Here is a 24,558-nt window from a genome sequence, read left to right on the forward strand (position 1 = left end):
ACAAAAACGCAAAACGTAAAACTTAGTTGGACGATTTTACATTACATTCAACCAACATATTTAAGAAACTGGTAAAATTGTTACAAGTAATAGCAGACAAAAGGCACCGTTTTTAAAAGCAAGAATAACTGATTCACTTGTTGAGCCAAAATGGTTTTACCAAGGCAAGGGTACTTTGTGGTCATCTTCACCTAACAATACAAGAACAGTACTAGAATGGGGGACGGTTTCTGTTATACTGATTTTTTTTTAGAGCAAATCCAGGAAGGACAACTGCCAAAGTGTTATACACGAAAGTCACACGATCCAAATAAATTGGTCTTTCTCTTTTAAATACTTCAGCCGTACTGGAGCTCTGGTAAAATTGACACAAGCTATTTTTCTTTTTCTTTTTTTTAGTTTGAATTAACACGTCAGAAGGATATTCAATAGGGTTTTGTTTGTTAATAAAGGACACATGTCCTACTGCCGAACAGCTCAGTCCCTAAATCATTAAAAAGATTTCAGTCAAGTTTTCATGCAATTAACACTAAAGCTTTTTACCTGATTTCAAACAAACGTGGTGCCGTTTTTTTTAATAACAAATCAGTGGAATCCAAAATTGGGCATTTTCCAGCATATATTTGGGGCAGGGTTCGCCTTGTTGTAAAGGTGATTCTGTATGTACTGACACGGACACTGAGACGTAGCACAGTGAAGTGGTGTGGGCGGTACTGGAGAGGAAACAGGGAGACCATTTGACGTACCAGAGGATTGATTACCACCACCACCACCACCAGCTGCTGGTTTGGTTTCGTACGCACAAGTAATGCCCCGCCACAGAAGAACACCAATCAGAAAATGTATAATTACTAACAAGCTACAGGCTATTACTCTATGGGATAACTTATTAATTGGAAAAGTTAATATATATTTATAGCTCTTGTCTGTTAAAAATAAAGCGATACCAATTTTTGCTTCAACATTCTCATCTATGCTGGTCGTCACGGCTGTCAGTGACAGACGGAAGAGAGATGGAATTTGTCGAAGCAAAAATTCCTCGCAGAAAGTGTAATTTTAAAGAAATTGACATGGACCTGTGGCATTGTAGGCATTGATTGCAGCGAGCAGTTGCAAGTCGAGACTTCCTCGAGCCAATCCTTTAGCCCACCGCTGGCTGTAACGAAGAAGCAATATGCCCGCCCTTGCCTACACACAAGACACATTGGCAAATACAATCCAGCAATGTTTAGAACTCTTTGGGGTAAGGCTGTTAAATTTAAATGTTCAAGGCAGTCGCGGATTAGTTTTCACTGATTACTCAAGTTTCTTAATTTTCAGAACTGGTAGCTTTCTGAATGTCAACGTCCACTTGGGTACATAATTTAAAAGAATTTTAAATAACAAATGAAAATAAAAAACCAGAATGGCTACCAGTTGCCACTTAGCAAAAAGAATTCCTGAAAATGCTTTCTCAGGTTCAAAGGTTGTTCCTTTTCTTTCTTTCTTTTTTTTTTTTGTTGGTTTGTTTGTTTGCTTTCTTCTTTTGCGCGTTATGTTAGAAAATAGAAGCGCCTGCTAAATAAAATAAGAAACTATACTATTCTAAAAATAGGTCAGGACGTCAGGAGGAAAGGAGTTAAAAAGCCGCTAATGGTGTTATTCGAGGGGAGCGCAAGAGCAGGAGCAACAACTGCGCGGGTCTTTGCGAGGTTTGTTTCTCAAATAGTCTTCAATAAATTGACAGAGGCAGAGGGCGGAACTATGATGGCGGGGGCGGGGATAATTGGCGTGAGGGGCAATTCCAAAGGAAGGGTTAGCAGAATTGTAGGTGTTGTAGCTATCATCTACACTCCAATCGAGCCTGTGACGAAGGAATTCCTTGGCCCATCTTTGAGCGTAGCGTAACAGCAATCGTTCGGCACTCTCCTAATGTACATGGGCATGCGTTTTAAAAAAGTCCAGTTTACTCTAAAACTATTCATCTATCTGATACTATGTAAAGGCTGTTTGCAGACACTGCCACATTTAAACGTGCACGAAGCAAAAGCATTCACAAAAGGCATACTTGTTTTCGCGATATGCGAATGGGGTTGGCGCCAGCCACTACAATGTCCGTATCGTCAATGTCCATTCGCTGGCGCATCTGTCTTTGGCGTTGTAAATCTTCAGCATTGGTCTCTGTTCGATTTGCATGACCTTCCGCATCCAGCAATGCTTGTAGCTTTCTCTACTCAAAGCCCAAAACACTGAAATCAAACACAGTACAGAATGTTGCCATTGAAAGACATCACTCACCACACAGTCCGTTGTATCAAAATAAATGAAGCACAAATGGGTTTTGTGACAGGAAAGCTTTCCTCGATCGTCGACACCCAGAATAATGCGGTGACGCGTTAATGTTTGATTCGCCTTAGCAACCGCTTTTTCTAGCCCGTGGTTCATCTGCCGTTACAAAACAACAGACGTGAACTTTTCAAATAGGTCATTGATACAATGGTATTCTGAAAATGACTTACTTTGTTTTTCATCCACATGCAAACAAATATAGCTCCGGCATTTATGATCAACCAGATCACTCCGCATCCAAAGAGAGTGATGCCTTTAGCACCCGAGAAGAGTAGACCAAGTAAAACAATAAATGAGGCCAAGAGCCAAGCCATCAATAATCTTTTGTAGCACAAATTGTATGCTGTGAAGCGAACATCATGTACTAAGGTCTCCATGATTTGGACATAATCTTCCACTGTCAACTATCAACAACAAAATTATCCAATTTAGATAGAAAAGAAAAATAAGACAAAAACAAAAAATACACATTTGAATATTTACTGCTTAAAACTATGGGACTTACACTAAGTCCTTCTGCCATAAGTTCTTCAGGTACAAGTTCTGGACGAAATTCAGCAGGTGTAATCCAAGGCCACTTTTGATTGACAGGCAACACAGTCACTATAACATCCCCATTAGCTGTAACAAAACAAAGAAAAAACTGATTCAAAAAAACACAAATAAAACACTTATAATTAAAAAAAAACATCTGCCAAGTTTCTACATGTGAATTAAACTGTTTAACTAATTGGTACTTACAAAAACCTCTTTGAATTGAAGGATCCACCATAGCAGCCAAATTGTTTTCAGCACCATCAAGATCATCAAGATTAATATTTCTCATTGTTGGGTTAACGGTTTTTTGTAAATCTTCGCCTTGAACATCTCCTTCAGGTACTTTTAGTTGGGCTAACTGTTTTAATTTATCAATGTCAATCTGGACAGTCTCTGTGTCGATGACTGCTCCATTATAATTTGACATTGTCGATGCAGCAGGAGGATTCTCTGTATGGTTGGACGGTTTAAGTTCATTGTTTTCATCAAACTGGACCCATTTTTTTTCCACAGGGCTGCTTCTCTGCTCTTCATTCCCCATTTTGTCAGACATATTGTTAAACCTGAATGAGAAAGGAGGTCACATCAGTATGGTCACTTCAGTATGAAATCCAGACAGGAAAAACAATAATATTTTTTTGAGTAAATCACTAAGATATTATATGGGAAAGAAATAAAAAGTACTGATTCAATGTATTCATTCTTTGCCACAAACGTGTAGAAATATTTGCTAGACGAATTTCACGCAACTGCTCTGATAGAAAAAAAAAAACTTGACCATATGTTAATCGATACTATCAATTCTCTCAAAATGCGGGGAGAACACAAAAATAAAGGGTAGAAAACCAAACGTTTACCGATATTTGATGACGACGGCCACACCCTTTAAAAGTTTAGTCTAACCATCAAAACATATTTTTCCACACAAGCAAGTCACAAGTTTATGTGTCTTGTATTCCGGACGTAGTCTACTACCACATACGTGGGGGGAAGGGAAAGAATAAATATATAATTAAATACGGGCTAGCTATACAAATCCCTTCTGACCAACGAGTCGAAGTTAAGAATTCGCAACTGGTTTTAAGAAATGAGAGGCCTAACGTATTTAACTATAGCTATATATTACAAAAGATGCGATAATGCAAGGATGGTATAGCTTTGAATTTGAATAACGCTCCACTCAATTTGATTCAAAGATGAAAGATAACGACTGCAGATAAAGCCTTAAAGCGCCACTCCACATAACTGAGGCAATAGCTCTAGGCATTACCATTGACATTGCAGTACCAATATCCCTATACTCTGTAGTCTGTACTGGTAACTTTTTAGCAATTCTGAATGACCCATTAAATAACGTTCTTAGTAAATTATAGAATATGGCCAAGACCTACGATTACCTGTTTAAATTACTACTCATTGGAGATTCTGGCGTCGGGAAAACATGCGTCTTATTTCGCTTTAGCGAAGATGCCTTCAACTCGACTTTCATCTCGACCATTGGTATACGCCGTTTTTTTTCCTTCCTATGTCGTTTTCCGTGAACGTTGTAACCACTGAGTCATCCATTTCATTTTGAATGAGATCCGGTTGCGTTAGATCTACAAGATGTTTTGTTTTAATGAAATTTTAACAAACCCCACTGAATTGCTTTTTCTCCTACAGGAATAGACTTTAAGATTAGAACTATTGAATTGGATGGAAAGAAAATAAAACTGCAAATATGGTAGGTGTCGAGTCTATGTGAAGCTTCTAAGTTATCTATATTTTAAAGTTTACATCTTATTTTCATAGGGATACAGCAGGCCAGGAACGATTCCGCACAATAACAACAGCGTAAGCACTGTGATGATACCAAATGTTATTGGAACATCAAAATAAGCCTAATGACAATTAACATTTTTCCAGTTATTATCGTGGTGCAATGGGAATCATGTTGGTTTATGACATCACCAACGATAAGAGCTTTGACAACATCAAAAACTGGATACGAAATATTGAGGAACATGCATCAGCTGATGTAGAAAAAATGATATTGGGGAACAAATGTGACATGAATGACAAAAGACAGGTAATTTTCTCCCCTGACCCATCTGTTGAATCCTACAAAATATTGAACATCATGCTGGTCCCTTGTGTAGGTCTCCAAAGATCGTGGAGAACAACTCGCCATCGAGTACGGCATTAAATTCATGGAAACCAGCGCCAAGGCTTCAATCAACGTCGAAGACGCTTTTTTCACTCTCGCCAGAGATATCAAAGCAAAGATGGAAAAGAAGCTGGTAAGATTACTACCTGTTAAGTTCCCGTCCACATTTTGGCTTGTTCAGAAAAAGAACGATTTTTTCATCTTATTTTCCTTTGTTTCGCCCGTATTGGATGCCATTTCCCTTCTTGGTGTACAGAAGGTAATTGATTTCGTCAAAAGTGACGTTTGCATGAGCAGTTTGCACAGTAGGACAGTTGCAACGCAACATATTTCCCCTGAATTCTTCTGTTTGTTTTTCCGAAAGTCCGCCCCGATTGGTTTCCTCAATTTCCTAGCGTTGTGCCTCCTGGCACGTTCAATGCGACATTAAACTTATTCATTCGTGGATTCTATTTTTTAGGAGGCGAGTCACCCGTCAGGCAAAGGCGGAGGTCATCAGATAAAGGCCGACGAACCTCCACGGAAGCCTCTAACGTCTTGGCTCTCTCGGTGTTCTATACTCTGATTCAGCAAACGCTTAGTTAATGTGATTTTTTTTAATACGAAAAATTTCTCTTGCCCTATCTTTACCCTCACCTTGTATTTTTTGGAACCCCTCATATAAATTAAGTAATTTTTTTGTTCGGCACCCATTTGTTTTTTTTTCCTCTTTTTTTTAATTTTTAATTTTGCTTTGTTTAGTTGAATGGCTGATTAATAACAATCAGATAAAAAACAAAACAAACAAAAAAAAAACGGAAGGAGACAAAAGGAGAATCAAGTCACCGCAATAAGAGGGCTCCCAATGGAGATCATATCCCCTAAATCCTTTTTGTACAGTGAAAGCGTCAACTGATTTTTGAATTCACCCTTTGCAACAAAACTTTCTTTTCCTGGTCTTTTTTTTTAAATGCCCACTAACAAATGTGCGCCCTTTCATGCGCGCCACAGTTCTAGATCACGTTTGGCAACCCATGACCTTCGTCACTGGTGAACTTCTTGCCCCTTTCTACAAAGTGACTGAATACAAAAACAAAGAACTTCTTGATTTTTCGCCTTGTTCGTATGGGAGCAGTGTATGTTGAACGACCGTACTCATATCTGATAAGCACACGGAATAACACTAGCGACAACAAACGAGGAAAGGATCAAGGGCAAAGGCAGGTAGACGGGAAAATTGCTAGAAGTTGATTTTCATAGACGTGACGATATCATCGAAAACAATTCTATCGGCGTTAATACGAATTATCAGAGCCGACTAGGTACGCCCAAAATATTGGGATAATAATAATATTTTTTTTTTACACATTGAATCTCAAACTGTAGGTATTACTTCATTCCAAAGAAAGGAAAAAAAAAATCTCTGACGACGGGAATGTTAAAAAAAATTAAACTTTTTGAAATGAATTCAGAAGATGAAATCAAATGAAAAAAAAAATGGGGGAAGGACGAGGAATACTTTTGTTAAGTGACATTTACCATCCAACACTTGGAACATAAGTGAGGCGGAGATTTTACATTCAAGGAAACCGCAATGAAAATGAAAATTACAATAGCAATCTATATGAGCACACGCACTTCGACATGCGTTGCAGAACAACATATGGGGAATATAAGAGGGACCGCAAACGAGGAAAAAGGGGGAGAGGGGTAGATAAGACAAGCGACAGTAATGGATATCGTGCTCTATGCATGATTCGCATTCCATCCATCAACGACAGTCTGGAACGAACGGCAATTATGAGGGAGGATGCGACGCCACGTCAGTCTCGTGATGAACATCAACCCTGGCATTATGGCGGTGGATCTCATCATCACGTCCCTCTTTCGGAATATCATAAAATTGCGGATTATTTAGATTTTGCGTCGGCGACGAACATACGACCCCTGATTTACTGTTCTTCAAGTATAGCTTGTGACGATTTACGCCAGGTCCTGCAAAATAAAATTAAAATTCGTGAATTGGCGTCTCAACTTTAGCAGCATGTCAACAAAAGAAAAACTGAGCAGAAAAATTTAAGAAAAGGTGCGAGCAACACGAATCCGCATACCTGAACCCCCTGTTAACTGTTAAGGCATTCGAACGAAATAAAAGATCGACACGAAAGCTGGAAACGAGTTAGCGTTGAAGATTGAAAAACAAAAACCAAAGAGAAAGGGAGAAAATGAGTAGGAATGTTTGAGCAGATTAAATAAACAACCCAGGCAGAGTGTAAATGGCAAAATAAAAAAAAAAATAAAAATGAACAGCAGGCAGGCAGGCAGTTTGCAGTGGGAGAGAGATTGAGTGGCCTTACGTTATTTTCTGTTTCAGCTTGGCTGAGCGTTACATGAACGGTTCGTCGCTGTAAGGAGACGCTGTGCTGCCACGCCTTCAGCTTATTTTGAGGGGGTCCTAAAAACGCGACCACACGTTGATTCACAAGTTAGACAGAAACAACGGTACGAAACGACCCATTTAACACACGATATAAACCCGTTTGAACATAGGAAAACACTATCCCTTCGGCAGAAACAGAACCTCAAAACGAGTTGTCCTTTGCAGTGTTCCTTAAGTGTACGTACGTATGTAAACCATTACAGACGAACGGTATCGGACCCGTGTTACTGCCACGATTTCCGCATACCATCGGAAGCTATGGAATTTCTCCATTGGACAAATTTCACAGCTCGAATCGACAGATGCGTACGGACGACGAAGCCCAAAACGAATAGAAAGAAAATTATTTATTTTTTTGTTTACCGATGAAAGACAACAAGACTGGCAAGAAGATGAGGCCATGGGCTGCACCAATCAACACGATACCCAAGTACATGCGGAAGTAGAAGACTTGGAAAATCTGCGACTTGGCAAAAGCCAAAACAACGATTCCTCCGAATTTGGTCAGCGTGATGCCAGACAAAACCTACGGAATGGGTTCAACACTCAAATTACATCAACTGATGGATATTTTTAACAAGAACATGATTCGTACCGAGCTTCCCATTCTGACAAGAGATTCCTTGGATCGGGCAATGCGAGTGGGTTCAATCGACACGGCAAAGGCACGGACGATGTGACTGCAGAATTCCACAGAGATACCGACAGCCTAAAAAAATGAAAGTTTACTCATAATGTTTGATTTGATTCCTTTTAGTTTAAATCAGGATGATGATATTACCATGACAAGGTTGACGAGAGATACTGCATTGAGCGTAATGTCCCACAAGTACATGAGGCCGAACAGGTCGACCAAAATCATGATAATTGTGATGAGAACAACGACCGATGAATGGATGTCAAGACCGAGGAGGATGAACGTCACGACAAATATAGCCGCAATGGAGATGCTGAGACTGATGATCACATCGCGCCACATCGTCAAGTATTGTTCGTAATAGACGTAGAAAATACTGTAGGGGAATACTTCCACCGTGCTATTGGCAACTGCAGACAGAGTTTCGGATATACTATCGGAAATGACTCGGGCTTCAATCAGTGCTGAGTAAAAGTCTTTTGACGTCCTGAGGATTGAGTGGTAGGTCATAAAGTAATTAGCTCCAACTGTCAAATTGTCTTGAGCGCCGTTATAAACCAACGCCTAAAATATTAGGGAAAAAAACAAACATGAATGTCTGAAGATCCTTTTCTCTGAAACGTTTAGATACATACCTGTCCATACGCTGCGTGACCTCCTTTTGGACACAATTCGCAGGGGTTATCGATCAAGAAAGTGGGCAGCCAGTTGTTGAACGTCCTTGGGTCGGGCCATAGTTTTTCCTCGTCGATGAATGTTTTGTCGCATTCAACACAGTCCAGGAAAGGATCTAAACAAATCAATACAATAAAAGACATCAATGGCCGAGCTACAAAATGAATGACATTGTTTTTTTACCTGGTTGGAAGGCTGGACAGAAATCTCCGGTAATGCCATTGACTTTACAACACTCAGAAATTCTAAACCAATCGAGGTAATCGTCTATCCAGGAAGCTGGCGTAGCAGCAATGTACGAACGGCTCTTGTTCTTGGAGGCCAAATAGATTTGCGTGACGAGGGAATCGGTGTCACATCCACGACCGCCGCAAAGTTTTTGCTGTGCAAGCTGATCCGTGTAATTGTAAGAGCTCTCTTTCACGACAAAGTAAACCGGGGCACCGACCGAAAGATACTTGGCGAGATACTATTCAAAAAGGTGAATAAAAACCATTACATTTCTTGCGTCAATCAATCTTTGAAGAATGACTTACGGCAAAATAATCCAGCATGTACGAATCTTCAGGCATAGAGAGTTCTTGATCAAGTCCAACTTCAACGCGAGGTGTCAGAGCAATTGAAGCGCAAAGCCAACCGAAGAAAACGACCATGACAACAGCTCGCATGGGTTTCGACAAAATGAATGGCGCATAAGCGTCCTGGAATAGTTTGTACAGTGCCCCTTCGGCAGCAGCGGCATCTTTAGGGTCGTTCTTCTTTCCGACTTGGACACAACAGCAAATGTCCAGGCGATTGCTCTTCAGGGTACAAGCAAATAAAAATCAATTAGTACCGGATATTGCGCATTGAGCTGAGTGGCATCAAAACTAACCTCTTGCCGAGCTGTATCGAGCGAGAACAGGCCGATAAAGCAGGTCATCTGCAGCAAAAAGTCCAGAAGCAGGGCCATACCAGCGTACAGCGCAAACGCTTTGACGGCAGGCATTCCCGACAACGCCCCTGCGACGATGCAAGGATAACAACATAAGCAACAAAGGACGCTTAAAATAGATCAAACAGCCAATGGGAATACCAAGGAAAAAGCAAAAGGCTTCTGAAATGGAGGAGAGCAACATAGACGGAGCCACTTCACCGACGATGCGGCCAATATGTTCCTCGTGCGTCTCGTTGGCACGGCGGGGTTCACGTTGGTAGGTTTGGACTAAGATGAAAATATTGTCGACACCGACAGCCAATACCAAGAAGGGAATAACTTCAATGATGATAAGGGTAGCAGGTACTCCAATGTAGCCGTAGAAACCGATGGATGCGACGACGGACAAGAGCACAATGATGACGCCACCAATACCCAGGGTAATCTTGCTGTCCACCTATAAAAAAAGAAGTAGGATGTTAAAACTTTGCGAAACCCATTTTAAATAATAAAAGAAGGTGCTATAAATTTGCATACCAATAGCCTGGAGAAGGATCGAGCTTGGCCGAGAGCGATGGCAATATACGCAAACATGATGCAATACGATATGGCAATGGTAATAACGTCCGACTGGCTTGCACGAGTCAACTCGTCTTCAATGGAACGTTCGGCCATGTAGGCTACCGACATGTACTTTGGCATCTTATTTTCCTTCCAGTATTTCATGTATTCCAAAAATCTGAAAAGTTCAAATCAATTAAGGTTAGTCGTTGAAATAGCTGAAAAAAATTTAATAAATAATAACAAGCGAATGAATCATTTACTTCTTTTCCCAGTCTTTAGCCGGGCCCAAAAGGTCTTTGTCTGCCTTATTGTTGACGATGAAAGTTAAAATGAGGGCGGTGGCGTTCATGTACAGAGATTCGTCGCTGACGCTTTCGTTTTCGCCATTGCGGAAACCTCCGAGAACGACGTAGGGGAATGCTGGCCCACCGTATTCAGCCAAACAACCAATTTGCTCCAAGGCACCGGTAGTTTCATTTTGCCATTTGAAATTATTGTCGTAAGGCATCAGTGGATTCCTGAAAGTAAAAAATGGAGAAAATGTCAAACCAACCCACGAAAGCATTAGAAAACCACGTCGTACTTGGAACAGTAGATGGCGTGATCCAAGTAGGTGTAATTATAGCCATTCGTAGTGCCAACAACAGATTTGAGCAAATAGTCTTCACGGCCCTGCCACCAACCCAAGACGCTCTGAATGGTACATTCGTTGACATCGGGGGCCATGGGCTTGTAGCAAATGTTACCCAACGTTGTGTTCAACTCATCGCCCATTATCTGATGTGAAAAACAATCAACAGTTTAGTGACAATTCTCAAGAACTTAATTATAAAAAAACAAAAACTCACGGCTTCGATATCGTGTTGTAAATGAAGGGCTTCAAGGAGGAAGTCAAGTCTAAAGGCGGGTCCGAACCTTTTGGTGCCTGATAAGGTTTCATAGTCAAACTGTTGAAAACAAAGAAAAAAAGAAGACAAAATTAAAAATACATACATATTTAGTTAGACTTGAAATTATCTGTTGATTAATACGTACGCCTGAAATATATTCGGCGTGAAGGATAACCTGCTCTGTGCGATAGAAAGGGGTGAAACTCTTATCGAAATAGTCTTTTTCTTGACGGGAGCGACTCTCGGGGGCAGCCCAAAGCTCAACCGGATCGATGGTGACTTCCAGGTAGATAACGCCCACGGTCAGGGCGGTGGCCACCGAAATACCCAGGAAAAGGACCATCCACGGCCATCTAGCGCAAACTGACAAACCGCAAAAAAACGAAAAACACAGTCAATTGGGAAAGTTCATTTAACGTGTTCATAGATCCAATCAAAAACTTACAAGTGCCCCACGCGGTGAAGAATGATTCGAGCGCCTTTTCCATGGACGCTCCTGCTCGTTCCATGAACGAGCCCTGAACGTATTCATATTGCGAGTCGGTAGACGACGTCGTAGAGATGGTCGGCTGCAGCGAACGACGTTTGACTCCGCGTGCTAAACAATCGATAATCAAATGTCAGGACAAAGACAAAACGATATCGAGATCACTTCAATCAAACTTTCGCTAAAAACCCCAATCGACTAATCAAAACATCGCCACGCAACTGCTGGCGGTGCGGGTCGCCAGCCGCACGCGCGTTTACTCGCCGTTTGTGAACGGGGCGTGGCGATGCTTCGGGTCGTCAAAGAAAAAAGGGAAAGTTTGATGAAGCAATGTTTTGCTTTTTTTTTCGAGAGTACAAAACAAGAATGCTTGTGGAATTGATCAGATTGTGGTGGGGAAAGAAAATGGGGAAGGAGAAGGTCAGGACAGACGGGAATATGTTGAAACAATCGTAAAAGCAGTCGATGCAAAACGTGTTAGAGTCCCGTACACCTAACAATAGCGTAATCGTAATCAAAGCATTCAATTGATGTTTTTTTTTAGTGCCAACGCGTTGCAAATGAACAGTGAGAAAAAAGAACGAAGACATTCTACGGTAGAAAATAAGATAGTTCATGGAAACCCCGTGAGTCTCTGCAAGCCATCCACACCAAAAAATGCATGCAATAATCGTGAAGACGGTGATTCGTCAAATGTGAAGGTTCCCTTCAGGACAACTGAAACAATCAATCGCAAAATGACGTCAACGTTCACAACGGGGCGAAGGAAAAAAAAAAATATGTTTTCGAAAATATATCAAAGCACGTAGAAAAATAAAGAAAGAAAAAAGGGGGCCTATTAAAAACGCACAATTATGCTTGCCAACGGGTGTGTACGAAAAAGGGACGTTGCGTGAAAAATTTCCAAAGAAAGAAAATTTTTTTTTTTACCACACCCATAGACTAACCGTAAAAAAAAAAGAACCTAATAATAAGACGGACTGGCTTTTTTTCAAGTGGGTCAGTAGGTTTCGCATCGTCGGCAAGCACAATATTGTAGGCGTAAATAAACGAGGCATTTTTCTTTCTCTTTTTTCAACCTATGCGATGTTCCCGTTATCACCCCACGACAAGAGCGCACCCACGGAAAACGAACACAACGAAACGTACAAACAAAATCACACATCAACTCGAAAAAAAAAAAAAAATAATTGAAAGATAAAACGTGCAAAATCCGATCGATATTTCTGTAGATCCAGCGAAGATCCTAGTTGGCAAGTGCAATTGTTTTTGAGCAGGAGGGAATGGGGGAGTAGATAAGAGGAGTAGGATGTAGAATTTAAAAAAAGAAAATACAAAAAAAACAAAAAAAACCGCGTGTTTATAAGTAAACCGGTGGATCCACCTACAATGGCTGTTCGAGTGTTGAGCTGGTCCTTGGCCAGAAGAAGAAGTTTGTGTCGCCGAAGTGGGAGTTGCAGTGGTTTTAGGTTGGTGCAATGGCTCTACTTCATCATCGAGGGCCGGTAGCGAGAGATTATGCGTGGCGGCGCCGGCAAGGCGCCTCCCCACCGAATCCCACCCTCGGCTGATCGTCTCCAGCCCGTCGTCCAGTATAACTACACGTGACACACACGACCGTTATACAAATACAAACTTTTCGTCGTTTTTCTTTGGAAAGAAAAAAGACCACGGAAAACACATACGACCAATACTAAAACGAGAAAAATATGTGGACACCCATTTCGTCGTCGCCCCCTGGATTACAACATTTTCAACTTTCACACATCTCCCAATTTAGATGCGTGTTCCCAAACAAACGAAACCCGACAAACAGCTCTAAACTTTGGGGGGAAAAAAACGGGATGGAAACTGTTTAAAACGGACAATAACCCCGCAACATAAACAACAAGGGCATGAACTGAATGCCCGATGAAATAAGCCATTTTTTGTTGTTGTTGTTGTTTGATGACAGTGTTAATCAAGTCCCAAACAGTTAAAGTCATCCGTCAGTGTGTGTTTTTCTTTTGAAAACACACAGCAATGTCCATCTTTGAAACCAAGTCTTTGGTGCTCCCATTATCCCAGTCGTTGTGAATTTTTTTTGCTCGGGCCAACGAAATGTTGTCGTCTCAGTCCAGCGCAGGGCGATTTATTAAGATTTTGGGGGTTGACTTACCGACGCGATCGACGTGCCATTTCCAGAAAAGAGTCACCAAGAAAGGTGGCGGAAACTGCGAGGAAGACCATCAACATGACGAAAGAGACACCGTACATAGAACCGACGGTCCACGGCTCTGGTAGCGGTGGCCACGGTTTCGGTTTGGGGCAACTGCCGGTGCAGTCGACGCAGGAACACGCTCCACTCGTGTTCTATACAGACAAACGGTGGATTCATTTTGTGTTCTTTAATTGCGGCTCAAAGGGGCCACTGTGAAAGAAATGTTTCGATATTTACACTAATAGCTTCGTAGCATGGAACAGCTTGAGGGTCAAAAGCTTCGATCACATCGGGATTCGGAACCGGTTCGCCATGCGGGATGTACTGGAAGTAAATATCGAAGGGAGAGAAGCCACCGCTGCTCATGCCTTGACCCATGAAATCCAGTAGTCTAAAGCGAAACAGGTTCAAAGAAACAAAAACAATTCGTGAATTTGAATTGGACATTGGGGCAGAAAGCGGTTCTTACCGATGCGGGGAGCAATCTTCGCCCCATTGACCGCAAATGGTGGGCATGACGAGACTGTTGGACGATGGATTCGTGACTTCCTTGCACGAATCGTACATCTCTGTGACGAACGTGTCATCAATGTAATAGTTAAGCGCTTTGACGACAGTCGTCGAATTTGTGATCGGTTCTGGTGTGGCGTGCTCTATGGTCGTGTTGTACGCGAGGAATCGGCTGTGATGAGGATCGCACGTCATTGAGCAAAAGATCATGCGCAAGTTGCGCGCGCAGCTCGGGCATCGTCCCACCAAATTGAGGGCTTGGCCAAAATTCACGATCAGATCGTTGATTTGCCTCGAGTCGCAGCAAAAATGCGGCTCTTCTCCAGGACCTGACGAGAACGTTTCAAAATCATTAACCGATCGGCCGAATGATAAACGCGAAAAATCAACTGCAGACTTACCAAACTGGTCAAGGAGTTCGGGGCACACGGATTCGAGGGCTTGCAAATCGGTTTCAGTAACTGGCATGGCATCACCTTGGTAGGCATAGTTGTAAGCGTAGTCACAATCGTTACACGTGCCGTACCACAAGCAATGGCCCTGGCTGTCTTTGCTGCCATTGCTTAACACCCTCGGTGACCAAAGGCTGTGATGCTGGCTATCGGAATCATGCAACAACTGGAGAGAACCAATCATGAAAGCGTATAATTAGATAAGAGGGAAAATCATGTTCTAAGAAAATATATATATATATACAAGGGTGGTGTAAAAAAAATCAAAACCTGTTATTTCATCATAAAATGTGCTCGTGTTTGCGACACCTGAACAGTAGCTATAAAGGCACTGGACCGAAACGTCAAGAGAAAAAAACTGTGCCAACGAGATGTCAACATTTAAAGCATTGCGAAAAGCTGCAAGCAATCGACGCCCCGTTTTGCTTTCTAAAATCTACAGACCAGATACATAACAGACGGTACGTACCGTCCACCTTTTCTAAACGCCGAAGAGGGCTCGTTTATGAATCTTTGAAAATGGATAAACAACACTCTCGAGCCGCTCTCGTGGAAAGTTGTGGGCCAAGGTTAGAAAAACCCAACAGTCTTCCAAAACGTTCCCAACACTTTCCCTTGCGATTTCAAATGACAGACCCATCTTTTTTCTCAGACCCAAGGTGATCCTTGCGTTTGTCTAGGGCGAAGCAATCCATTTCTTTAGCAACGCTTCAAACCTTTGGATGGCAAAGAAAAATAAGACTTACTTAATTTTTGATACACGACAGTTTGTTGTGTTTCGCATGACAAACGAGTCAGATTTCTCTCCCCACAGTTCCTTCTTCTCGAATAACTAAACACCAGCCTACCGAGCCATAATGGGTTGTTTTCAAAGAGCTGTTGGGGGAATCAACAGACTCTCGATGTCTTCTACATCTTGTCGACCTTCAAACGGATGAGCGTAAGCGTTAGGCTAATGGAATAGTTAAAAAAAAAAGGGCTTTGGTAATACGCCAGGTGTATTTCAAACACCTGTAAATCCTACAGAGGTGAAGGACTCGTCCATCCAGCTGTGCAAGCGCTTTTGGTATTCTTCCTCTTTTTTTTTTTCAACACAAGGTCGATCTCTCTTGTTAGCCATAATATTTAATCTAATCAGTTAACTTTCGTTTTTTTTTTTTTCTCTCCCCAATTTTATGTTTTTGTGTATTTCTTAAAAAAGACACAATTTATCTGGGAAGCTTAAGGGGAGAGGAAAAAAAAACAATTCAGATTACAAAATTTGTTCTAGAAAAACAAAATAACTAAATAGGTGGTAGCTTTCGAAAACTCGTTCGGGATTACGCTCGGGCGATTTTGACTTTTACTGGAGGCAATAGGTGGTACGACCTTGAACGCGTAACTCGCACAAGATACAACAAACCAGTTGGTAACGCATTCCAAATGAACCAACCACCCCCCTCCCCCCTTCCTCTCCTCCCATATTTTGACTGAACAGCCAGGACGAATGCCACGCCTACACAACAATTGTGAGCCTCAATGTGAGCCAACAAAAAATAATAATAAAAAATAAGGCTATAGAACACACAAAGAAGGACGTAGATGCTGGAACATTCAGTAAACGAAATGATACATCATCAAGACCATAAAAGCGATGACGTTCAAGAAGCTTCGCGCCCTTGAAACTTAATCGCCTTAGGTGAAAGGCATTTTCAAATATCCCTCCAAAAAAAAGAACCTTTAAAACTATGCATACGATGTTTCTTGTTTGTTCAAGATGGGTCAATTGACAATTGCAGTGTCGATAGTTGACCGGAAGATGGCCATCAACTATAATCCCTTCCCGCATACGCGATATCCGCTATCTGTGTAAACTATACGTTGATTAATCGAATGTTCGAGACCTGACAACAACACAAAAGTGCCGTATGGGCTGGGCAATGCGATTTTGCTTTTTCGTTTGTTGCGAGAGGCACAACACAACTGCTAAACTATCGATCGACGGCAATGACGTCATGGCTGGACTAAAAAGTCAGAGTGCGTCTTCATGTTTGTGTGCGCGCGTGTCTCTATCTACCACCGTCGGGTGTGTAACACTTTTTTTGGAACTTCTTCAAGGTTTCTGGGTCCCGCCCCAAATATTTCTGCCCACTTTTTTGTTTTCGCAATTGCAACGCAAATGAAATAAGCCACGTCGTGTACTTTTTGCGCACACCAACTGTGTGACACATCAGTCGAATTGGTACACATGTGAACGAAACCGGTTTTGAAGATTAATGAATTATCTTATTCTTTTCCACTTACTTCGAGATCAGCAGTTTCGGAGCAAACAGGGTTGTGCCAAATGGCGAGTAATGCCAAGACGAAGAAGGCCACGTCTCGCCCCATTTTACTGTTTTTTCACTATTATTTTCAATCAATACCTGGAGAAATATAACAAACGTTAGATGAAAACATCTCGGCAAGGATTTTCTAGTAAATTCTAACGCGATTGTTAAGACGCCGAAGGAAAGGAGGTGGGGAGGCATGTTTTGGGGACAGAAGGGAGGGAACGGGGGGGTAACCGGAAAACAGGAGATGGCCGGCTGACAGTTAAGCAACTTAAAAAAGGAAAAAAAAAATGCGTTTTTTGGCCGTTACACCAAGACCGGGAAACGGGTTCGCGGTCATTAACAGCTTCTACTCCCACACAAGCCGAGTTGGACTCGATTTAAGAGTCAAAACAAAATGGCAGCAGACCTGTACTTACTTGTTTAAACTGGCGTGGTATGAGCCTGTTGACAATCACTATTTCCACGACACACTGATTACTTTGCAAAGTAGTAAGTCTTTCGCACAAATTTTTGGAATTTTTTTTTTTTTTGTATTTCTTTTTGGCTAACCCGTTGACGCAGGAAAGCTAAAAGAAAACTAAAACTAAAAAAACTTGCACAAAAAAATGGCTCCCGTTAAGGAGAGTCCGCCAAGCTGTGCCGGAGGTTGGGGGCAGAATGGTTGCCGTTGGACCAAGTAGAGGCGCTACTATAGCTCATAGTTCGATTTCTCTACGCGTCAAACGCCGTTTCGAGCGGCATATCGCATCCGCCATGTTGTAAATATCATACCCTCCTATTTTAGCTTGGCGGAAGGAAATATAGTTGTATCATCGGCGGGATTGCATGAGAGTGATGACGCATAGTGTTGCTCCTCCTCACGCGGAAGTCTAATGAGAAATCTTACATAAAATATCTGAAAGTGATGTTCGCTTTGATTTCTTTTTAGCGTGGCCCCCATCATTTAAGACAGCCATTCTAAAAGAGAACAGGATAGAAAATGATAACAATATAATCCACATCGAACTCTGAGCACTTCCGTGACATTTATCCAATCGTCCTTACCATTTGTCTTCCTCATTTGATAACAATTGTCTTTTGCATTGACTCCCCTAACCAGACCGAAACAAGACAGAAGCTCTTTGAAAAGATCCAGTAGCAAACGAGCTAAATGATCTCTTCGTCAACGCCTCATTTTTGCATTTCATTCAAGTTCTTTTTTCTTTTAAACTCATGCTGGTTTCAAGTTATGTAACTTTTTGAATATTTTAGCGACTGGCAGTCTTCTGGTTTCATTGTGGCTACAATGCCAATGTCTCTGAGCATGTTTACGACGATTAAACAAACACGAAAATACATAAAGTTATTGTGGCTTTTACCAGACGGCCTTTGGCTGTCTGAGTAAGGGTCGTTCGATAGCAAACAGAATTCGTAATCAGGGCATCGATCCTTTGCAGACGTCATGCCATCAGAGATTAGCGTTGTCTCCATTTTTTCCCATTTTGACGGATTAATCCATGCATTGTTGTTATCTGGTAGGATCTTAAGTTAGTTTCTTTCAACTTCGAACAAATGAAAACTGAAGGATGAAATCGTTTTCTTTTAAAAGAGAAAAAACAATCCTTCTGTGACCATTAGCAGCAGCTTTATGTATCGGGTTTTGTCGATATTGGGCCAAATTGATGTAGAGGGCAGGCCTTCCCAACGCCCATTGAGCACAATTGAATCTCTTTGACAATGGCGGACAAGATAACGTTTTATTTTCTGGCCCTGTGCGAGTTCAATCAAGCCCATCAGTAGATTAAGAAATAGATCACATGATATCTTGAAAGTAAATCTTCTAAAGATTATAGATAAAGCAAAACAAAAAAAGAGGTTTTGTCATTCATTTCATAACTAATTTAAACATCATTTGTCCGTCCCTCCCTCCAAAAAAAAAAAGTAACCAAGGCAAGTGCCAAATTAATGACTCCACCGTACTACGCATAACACGTTCCTCGAACACGTGTCAAAAGCCACTGACGATTGCGAAATGGGAGCCCAGACGATACAGTCTCGACAACTGTTTTATTTTTAGCAATGTGAAAAATAAGAAATTGATGATTGTTTTTGTTGATCACATACCTGGCTGCTCAGCGAAAAAAAAGGGGACGAACTTGGCGCCTCTATAGGCAATTCTAAGCAACACGAGGGATTTTCCCTGCACCACGTTTTCGAATGTCCTCGGTTCTACCTGTTTTTTTTATTGCCTGTCATAACTTTGTGATGCAGCAGTTCATTTAAGTAAGAGCTCATGCATTTCTTTCGTCCAAAAGCGAACAAGGGTAAAAGGCCCATTCTTTTTTTCTACTTGAAACACCCAATTTTTTGACGCAAATAAAGAAGGATGCTTTATCCTTTCACGCAAGAAAGCCCCAGATACATGAAAAAAGTGCACAGCTGGTCAGCAACGTTGAGAATGAGGTCCAGTAGCCCGCAGCGACTCTGACCATCGATAGGGTCTTCTGCAACTGTTGGTAGCAATCCAACATTTGTGAGTTCCAGCTGCTGTTTTTTAGCAGACGTTGATGCAAAGGAGGCCTCACAACCTGAAAAAGAAGTTGTTAAAGAAAGAAAGAAAAAAGAAAATCTCGTAGAAAATATAGTGGATTCTTACTAGTCGGACAAGGCTAACGGGTTTGTAGTGACCCAGCGATGGCTCTTTCTTGAAATAAAGAAAAAAAAAAAAAACTCGGTTAGTCACTTTCGTTTTTTTACGCGATATTTCGTCCGTTGCTCTACAGCTGTTGCCGCCATTGCAGAACCACAAAACCACGGTACGTATATCGTCGTGTGCTACCATCGTCACCATAGCTAAATACTCATTTTGTAATCGAAGAAAGTAGACCCTTTTTTATTTTCATTGCTGCCTCAAAAACGTGTTTTCGAAAAAGAAAAAAAAGAGCATCGTCATCGTTTGAAAGTGTTGCTGCATGCTTTATAGAGTTGCCTTTATAAAAACAAAACAAAAACACATTTGAACCGGCAATGATTTTGTAAAACCTTGGATATCCTACCTGCATTTTCTGTTCCTGTTTGTCAGTGAAGGTTTCATTAAGGTCGAACTAGGTGAACATAAGAATCCTTTATCTGTCGCTTTAGTGTCGGTAGGACTTATTAATTCAAGAAATAGAACAAATTGAATAAGAGTAGGCTACTACGTATTTTGATGAGATTCATATATTTTTGTTTGTTGACTTGCTGTCGAAGAATTAGAAAAGTACCTGTTAAAAATGGGACGATTGCTATCTAGCACTTTCAACTTTTGCAACTTGATTAGGACGACTTGCACATATGGAGAGGCCCTAAGCAGAGTGAATGTGTTGTTAAACAAGAATACATGCTACTAATTTTTTTTTCCAAAATCTATATAGACAAATCACCGTCTTTTTGTTTTCCTGTGATGGGTTTTATGAATTTCATTCAACTTCGGCTCTTTATTAGATTTGCCCCGCAGCAGCCATCTTTACGACCACAGTTTCTACGGTGCGTGACCGGGATGGTCTGTTCGTGAATGCAAGAGGAATGTGATAGTAGCCAAAAATGGGTAGAAGTAATAGGTCATTGGGTGAAGGTCTTACTAGTGGCACCATCCACGACGTAGACTTATAGGTGCGTATAATTTAATCCCCATTCTACTTTCAATGTTTCTTCGGACTTTCTTCGCCATCATTAGTTTTTTTTTCTTTTCCTTCTTCACGTGTGCTTTAATCTGTTTTTTTTATAAGATTGCCACTTGATCTTATTTCCCGTTTCTTGGTAACAGGTTCTTTGTGGTTCACCATTTCCCTCCCTAAGGTTAAAATGCAAAACAAGGCCTTTAGTGCCTTACCATCAAAAGCATCTTTTGAAAATGATTCAACAATCCATCGGAGTCATGGCTTAAGACAGACACAATGTTTGCTTTCATAAGTATAAAGCTGTACATAAAACTATTAATTTATCAGCTAAAAACATAATTGTCATTGTGTGGAATTTCCAGGTCTCGAATTTGAAAGTAACTGGCTATGGAATTAAAAGCACATATCGGTTGCATGCACAGCTTCTGGATTTGGGTAAGAACAAATCGACACTTTCCTTAGATTATGTGGCCGACACTGTTTACGCGATGTTTCCTCTCGGAAAGTGTTGTGCAAGTCCCAAAATAGCCGATGTTTACGAAAAGGGCTTACGAAAAGAGGAAATGAAGCAAAATTTCAGTTAACAACATTGTCCGTATCTTTGTTCTGTGAATTTCAAATTTGAATTCTGAAAATTGTAAATTAGTTTTCTTTCGCCATACCTTATGGCTATTACCGTCAAACAATAACATGAGCTTACTGTTTTAGAACTTTGACTATAAGTAACGAATCCTTGGCTAAAAGAATTTAAACAATAAGAGATTCACAGACCTTGATATGTATAATGAGAATCTAGTCAGGTAAGAGACGTCAACAAAGAAGAACAAACAAGACAAAAAAAAGGAGAGAACTTTCACTCTCGCCAGAGTATGAGGGGTCCCATGAATGGTGCTGGTAGAGTGCATATACATCACGCATAGATCCGTAGCCAACTTTCACATAGCCGAATGCCACAATCGTCTAGCCATTTTCACTGGTAGCCATCAATGAAGTCTCTTTCCCGTTCTCTCTAGTCTAAATGTAGAGTCATTCCCAAATTCTTTCCCTCGAGCTATACTGTGTCCTAGTCGCGAAATGATCCTACGAATTTACATAAATCCTTTTCCATTTGCCATCGTCTCTCCCTATACAAACACGCAGCGTGTTAGGCCCGATATAAGGATTCCACAAGATTGTATGCATTCTCTTCGTTTGAGGTTTAACTGGTGTGGCTAGATGTTCACTAGACCGAGACTCAAACACGAGTACTAAGGTTTTTCGCGGTTTTCTAGTTTTCGTGGTTTCTCTAATAATGAGAATTTTCTTTAATGTAGCTCTCGATAATGGAACCTTTGATTTTTGCAAGAGGCCTCTTGAACGCGTATTCATGTTTCTAAAATTAGAATGTGCCAATTCACGTCTTTTAAATGCTCAACAACGACTGCCAAGTGCCCCATTTAGCTCAAGCAAAAACAAAAAAACTTTGTTTCGCAGCTCGTAAATTTTGATTCTTTAAAATGACTTAGTATTGTCATATTTGACCACATACAAAACAAAAACAAACAAGGAAAACCAGAATTTGGTTTCGTTCGCGGATGTCTCTGTAAAATTCGATTTAGCGATTGGGTGCGGATGGCCACTGTTACGTTATGGATCGAAAAATTGGTCCAAGTACAGGGAACATTATAGTATGTCATGTTATAAAATGCGATTAGCCTTGAAACTCTTCGGTTCGTACTTGTTTTCATTAAAGAGAGAGAGAAACGTAAATAAGCAAATCTCAGCAAGAGAAACCATACATGGCCTTTCTTTCTCAAACAGCCTTGTCTTTTGAGAAACTTAAGTTTCTAAATAGCAACTCAACAAGACGCTGATCCGTGTAATAAGTCGAGGCCAACTCAAGAAAAAGTGAAACAGATGAAACAGTTTATAGACGATATTCTCTACTAGACTTAAATTTTGCAAACAGTCTAATTTTGGGACGGAGAAATGAAACTTTTATGCTAGGTTGGGAAGCCATTCTTGTTTTTTTACTGAGCATAAGCGACTCATTTTTCGTAATATCTTTAACTGTGCACTTTGCCTACGATCTTTGGAACCAGGAAGAAATTTAACTAGTATCACTTTGGACTGGATGATCGAAACGATAAGAGAATTGTAATAACACATCGCACCGAAAGCAAATGTGCCAATCAAAATGATTGGTTGATATGGCCTATGAAACTTGGACTGAAAAACAATTAAACCGTAAAGTATGTCGGGTGTACGTTTTCTGTTACGTGCGCTCGACTATATGGAGGTTTTCACATGTTGTTGTTTTTTTTCGTTTTTTTTTTTTCATTTCCATGATATTCAAAAAGACCAAAATTATGTTGTATATGCTGGGTAATCGCAAGAATAGCTTTATACGGTTGGTGATTTCTGTTGACGGTCATCGACTCGCGCACACGAACCGTTATAGGACCTTAGCTATGTGTGCCATACAGTCGTAGATTCGAAGCAAACAAATAAAAATAAAAGAAAACGTACAAATGTAGAGGCCGAAAAAGCTTTCACTTTCATTCCTGGTCTTATATAAGGTATACCGTATAGACGTGATTTGGTGATTAATTGAAAAATATTTCACATAAACTAACGTTTTTCATTTTATTTACATCCATTGGAGTCGAAAGCAGTCGAGACGTACATGTAGCGGCAAACAAAAATGATCCACCAATGGTCACCCATCTGTCCCTTTTTCGCTAACAAAACTTTCTAGTGATACATTTACAAGAGTTAATTTGATTGCAACTGGTTTAAATTATGGCTGAAGGAAATTATTTTGTATCTTGATAATTCAGTCAACCGCAATGCGTGCTGCCAAATATCATCATGACTTGGCAGTTATTGCTCTAATAAAAACCTTCACTAGCCTTCACCTGTTGAATTGCAACGCTCAGAGCTTCTAGTGTTTCATTACTAACAGCCATTTCACTGCTTCGTGGCAGTGTAAGCGTACAGCCATGTTTAGAAAAATTATTACTCCATTCCGTTGGTATCCGTCAAAATGTCCCGTCAGCATTTCAAATACTTCTTGCCGTACAATCTGATTGTTTTTTCAATTCGTTATCGTTTTAAAATGTACGGCCCTTTTCGTAAAATATTCGTGAATTCGAACATCCTGTAGTTGTTACAAACCATAGGCTGATGATTTTGCTTGTATTATGGAAGCCTTGAGCTTATCGTGACTTCGTGATTGAAATCGTTCACGTGACGGACAAATGAAACTTAGCGTATAGCCTATTGCACACCGATCACACTCTTTCTCTTTTTTTCTTTTTATCGCAACCACGACGTCAGCTAATGTAGTACACAATGCGACAACAGGATCTAAATGGGGTTATCATCCACGAATGAGACGATGGCAACCAATATCAAAGTTTGACTGGGTCAAGGAAAAAATGAGTTGACCTTCCATGTTTTCCCCTGTAGTGTTTAAGTAACAATTGTTCTGGTTTCATTCGTTTTTGGAGTGCAGTTGCAACCCTGTTTGTTGCGTTTATCTGGCTGAAGTTTCGATTAGGAACAAACTTCAGATTTCATTTTGTCATATTAAAATGTGAAGCTGATCAAGTTACTTATATCTGTAATGTAGGCTATTGTGTTAGATTTTCAGTGGTCGGAAACAATTTAATCATTCCTTTACCTTTTCAGATCAATTAGATGAAATCCTTGTTCCGAATGAATACCAAATTAGCTAAATCCACCGTGTTGCTGTGTGATTCGGTATAAAGATGGCTTGTGAAAAACATAATCAAAAATGAATTTGATAAAAAAAAAAAGAAATGTCTAGTCAGTTGATGTATCGACGTCGTTGTCTAATCTGCAA

The 24,558-nt window shown here is 40.7% G+C and overlaps 3 protein-coding genes and 1 long non-coding RNA gene across 9 annotated transcripts; 2 read left to right on the forward strand and 2 right to left on the reverse strand.

The window, feature by feature from the left end:
• Nucleotides 1-377: 377 nt before the first annotated feature.
• LOC130694773 (transmembrane protein 268-like) lies at nt 378-3,440 on the reverse strand. 6 transcript variants are annotated; one of them, XR_009420751.1, is made up of 8 exons: nt 3,070-3,440; nt 2,834-2,949; nt 2,499-2,732; nt 2,278-2,424; nt 2,048-2,209; nt 1,071-1,188; nt 531-782; nt 378-462 (listed from the first exon to the last, which is right to left on the reverse strand). XR_009420751.1 is itself a non-coding variant. In XM_057517870.2 (8 exons), the coding sequence occupies exons 1-7, from the start codon at nt 3,416-3,418 to the stop codon at nt 586-588; spliced, it is 1,314 nt and encodes a 437-aa protein (XP_057373853.1). In that variant the 5' UTR covers nt 3,419-3,440; the 3' UTR covers nt 378-484; nt 544-585. The 6 variants fall into 6 exon arrangements, 5 of the variants coding, with proteins under 5 accessions (XP_057373853.1, XP_057373851.1, XP_057373850.1 ...); XM_057517870.2 differs by having other exon boundaries at nt 378-484; nt 544-779; nt 1,077-1,188; XM_057517868.2 differs by having other exon boundaries at nt 378-484; nt 544-782; nt 1,077-1,188.
• Nucleotides 3,441-4,123: 683 nt separating this feature from the next.
• On the forward strand, nt 4,124-6,096 carry LOC130694792 (ras-related protein Rab-8A-like). The gene is made up of 6 exons (XM_057517897.2): nt 4,124-4,365; nt 4,528-4,588; nt 4,657-4,698; nt 4,771-4,933; nt 5,004-5,144; nt 5,472-6,096. Exons 1-6 carry the CDS (start codon nt 4,242-4,244, stop codon nt 5,574-5,576), a joined length of 636 nt encoding a protein of 211 aa, XP_057373880.1. The 5' UTR covers nt 4,124-4,241; the 3' UTR covers nt 5,577-6,096.
• Nucleotides 6,097-6,107: 11 nt separating this feature from the next.
• On the reverse strand, nt 6,108-17,736 carry LOC130694801 (NPC intracellular cholesterol transporter 1-like). The gene is given in 23 exon segments (XM_057517910.2): nt 6,108-6,985; nt 7,794-7,956; nt 8,026-8,139; nt 8,212-8,631; nt 8,703-8,857; nt 8,926-9,211; nt 9,279-9,542; nt 9,617-9,744; nt 9,818-10,115; nt 10,196-10,397; nt 10,483-10,740; nt 10,806-10,999; nt 11,071-11,169; nt 11,258-11,475; nt 11,558-11,710; nt 12,988-13,197; nt 13,758-13,800; nt 13,802-13,951; nt 14,037-14,190; nt 14,269-14,638; nt 14,711-14,927; nt 17,045-17,163; nt 17,490-17,736. Coding segments are annotated over 22 exon segments (4,377 nt in total). The 5' UTR covers nt 17,129-17,163; nt 17,490-17,736; the 3' UTR covers nt 6,108-6,788.
• Nucleotides 17,737-20,274: 2,538 nt separating this feature from the next.
• Nucleotides 20,275-20,988, forward strand: LOC130694818 (uncharacterized). The gene is made up of 3 exons (XR_009002154.1): nt 20,275-20,405; nt 20,536-20,703; nt 20,858-20,988. It is a non-coding gene; the product is annotated as an uncharacterized LOC130694818 (long non-coding RNA).
• Nucleotides 20,989-24,558: the final 3,570 nt, after the last annotated feature.

This window comes from Daphnia carinata, chromosome 4, assembly GCF_022539665.2.
Source record: "Daphnia carinata strain CSIRO-1 chromosome 4, CSIRO_AGI_Dcar_HiC_V3, whole genome shotgun sequence".
NCBI lineage: Eukaryota > Metazoa > Arthropoda > Branchiopoda > Diplostraca > Daphniidae > Daphnia > Daphnia carinata.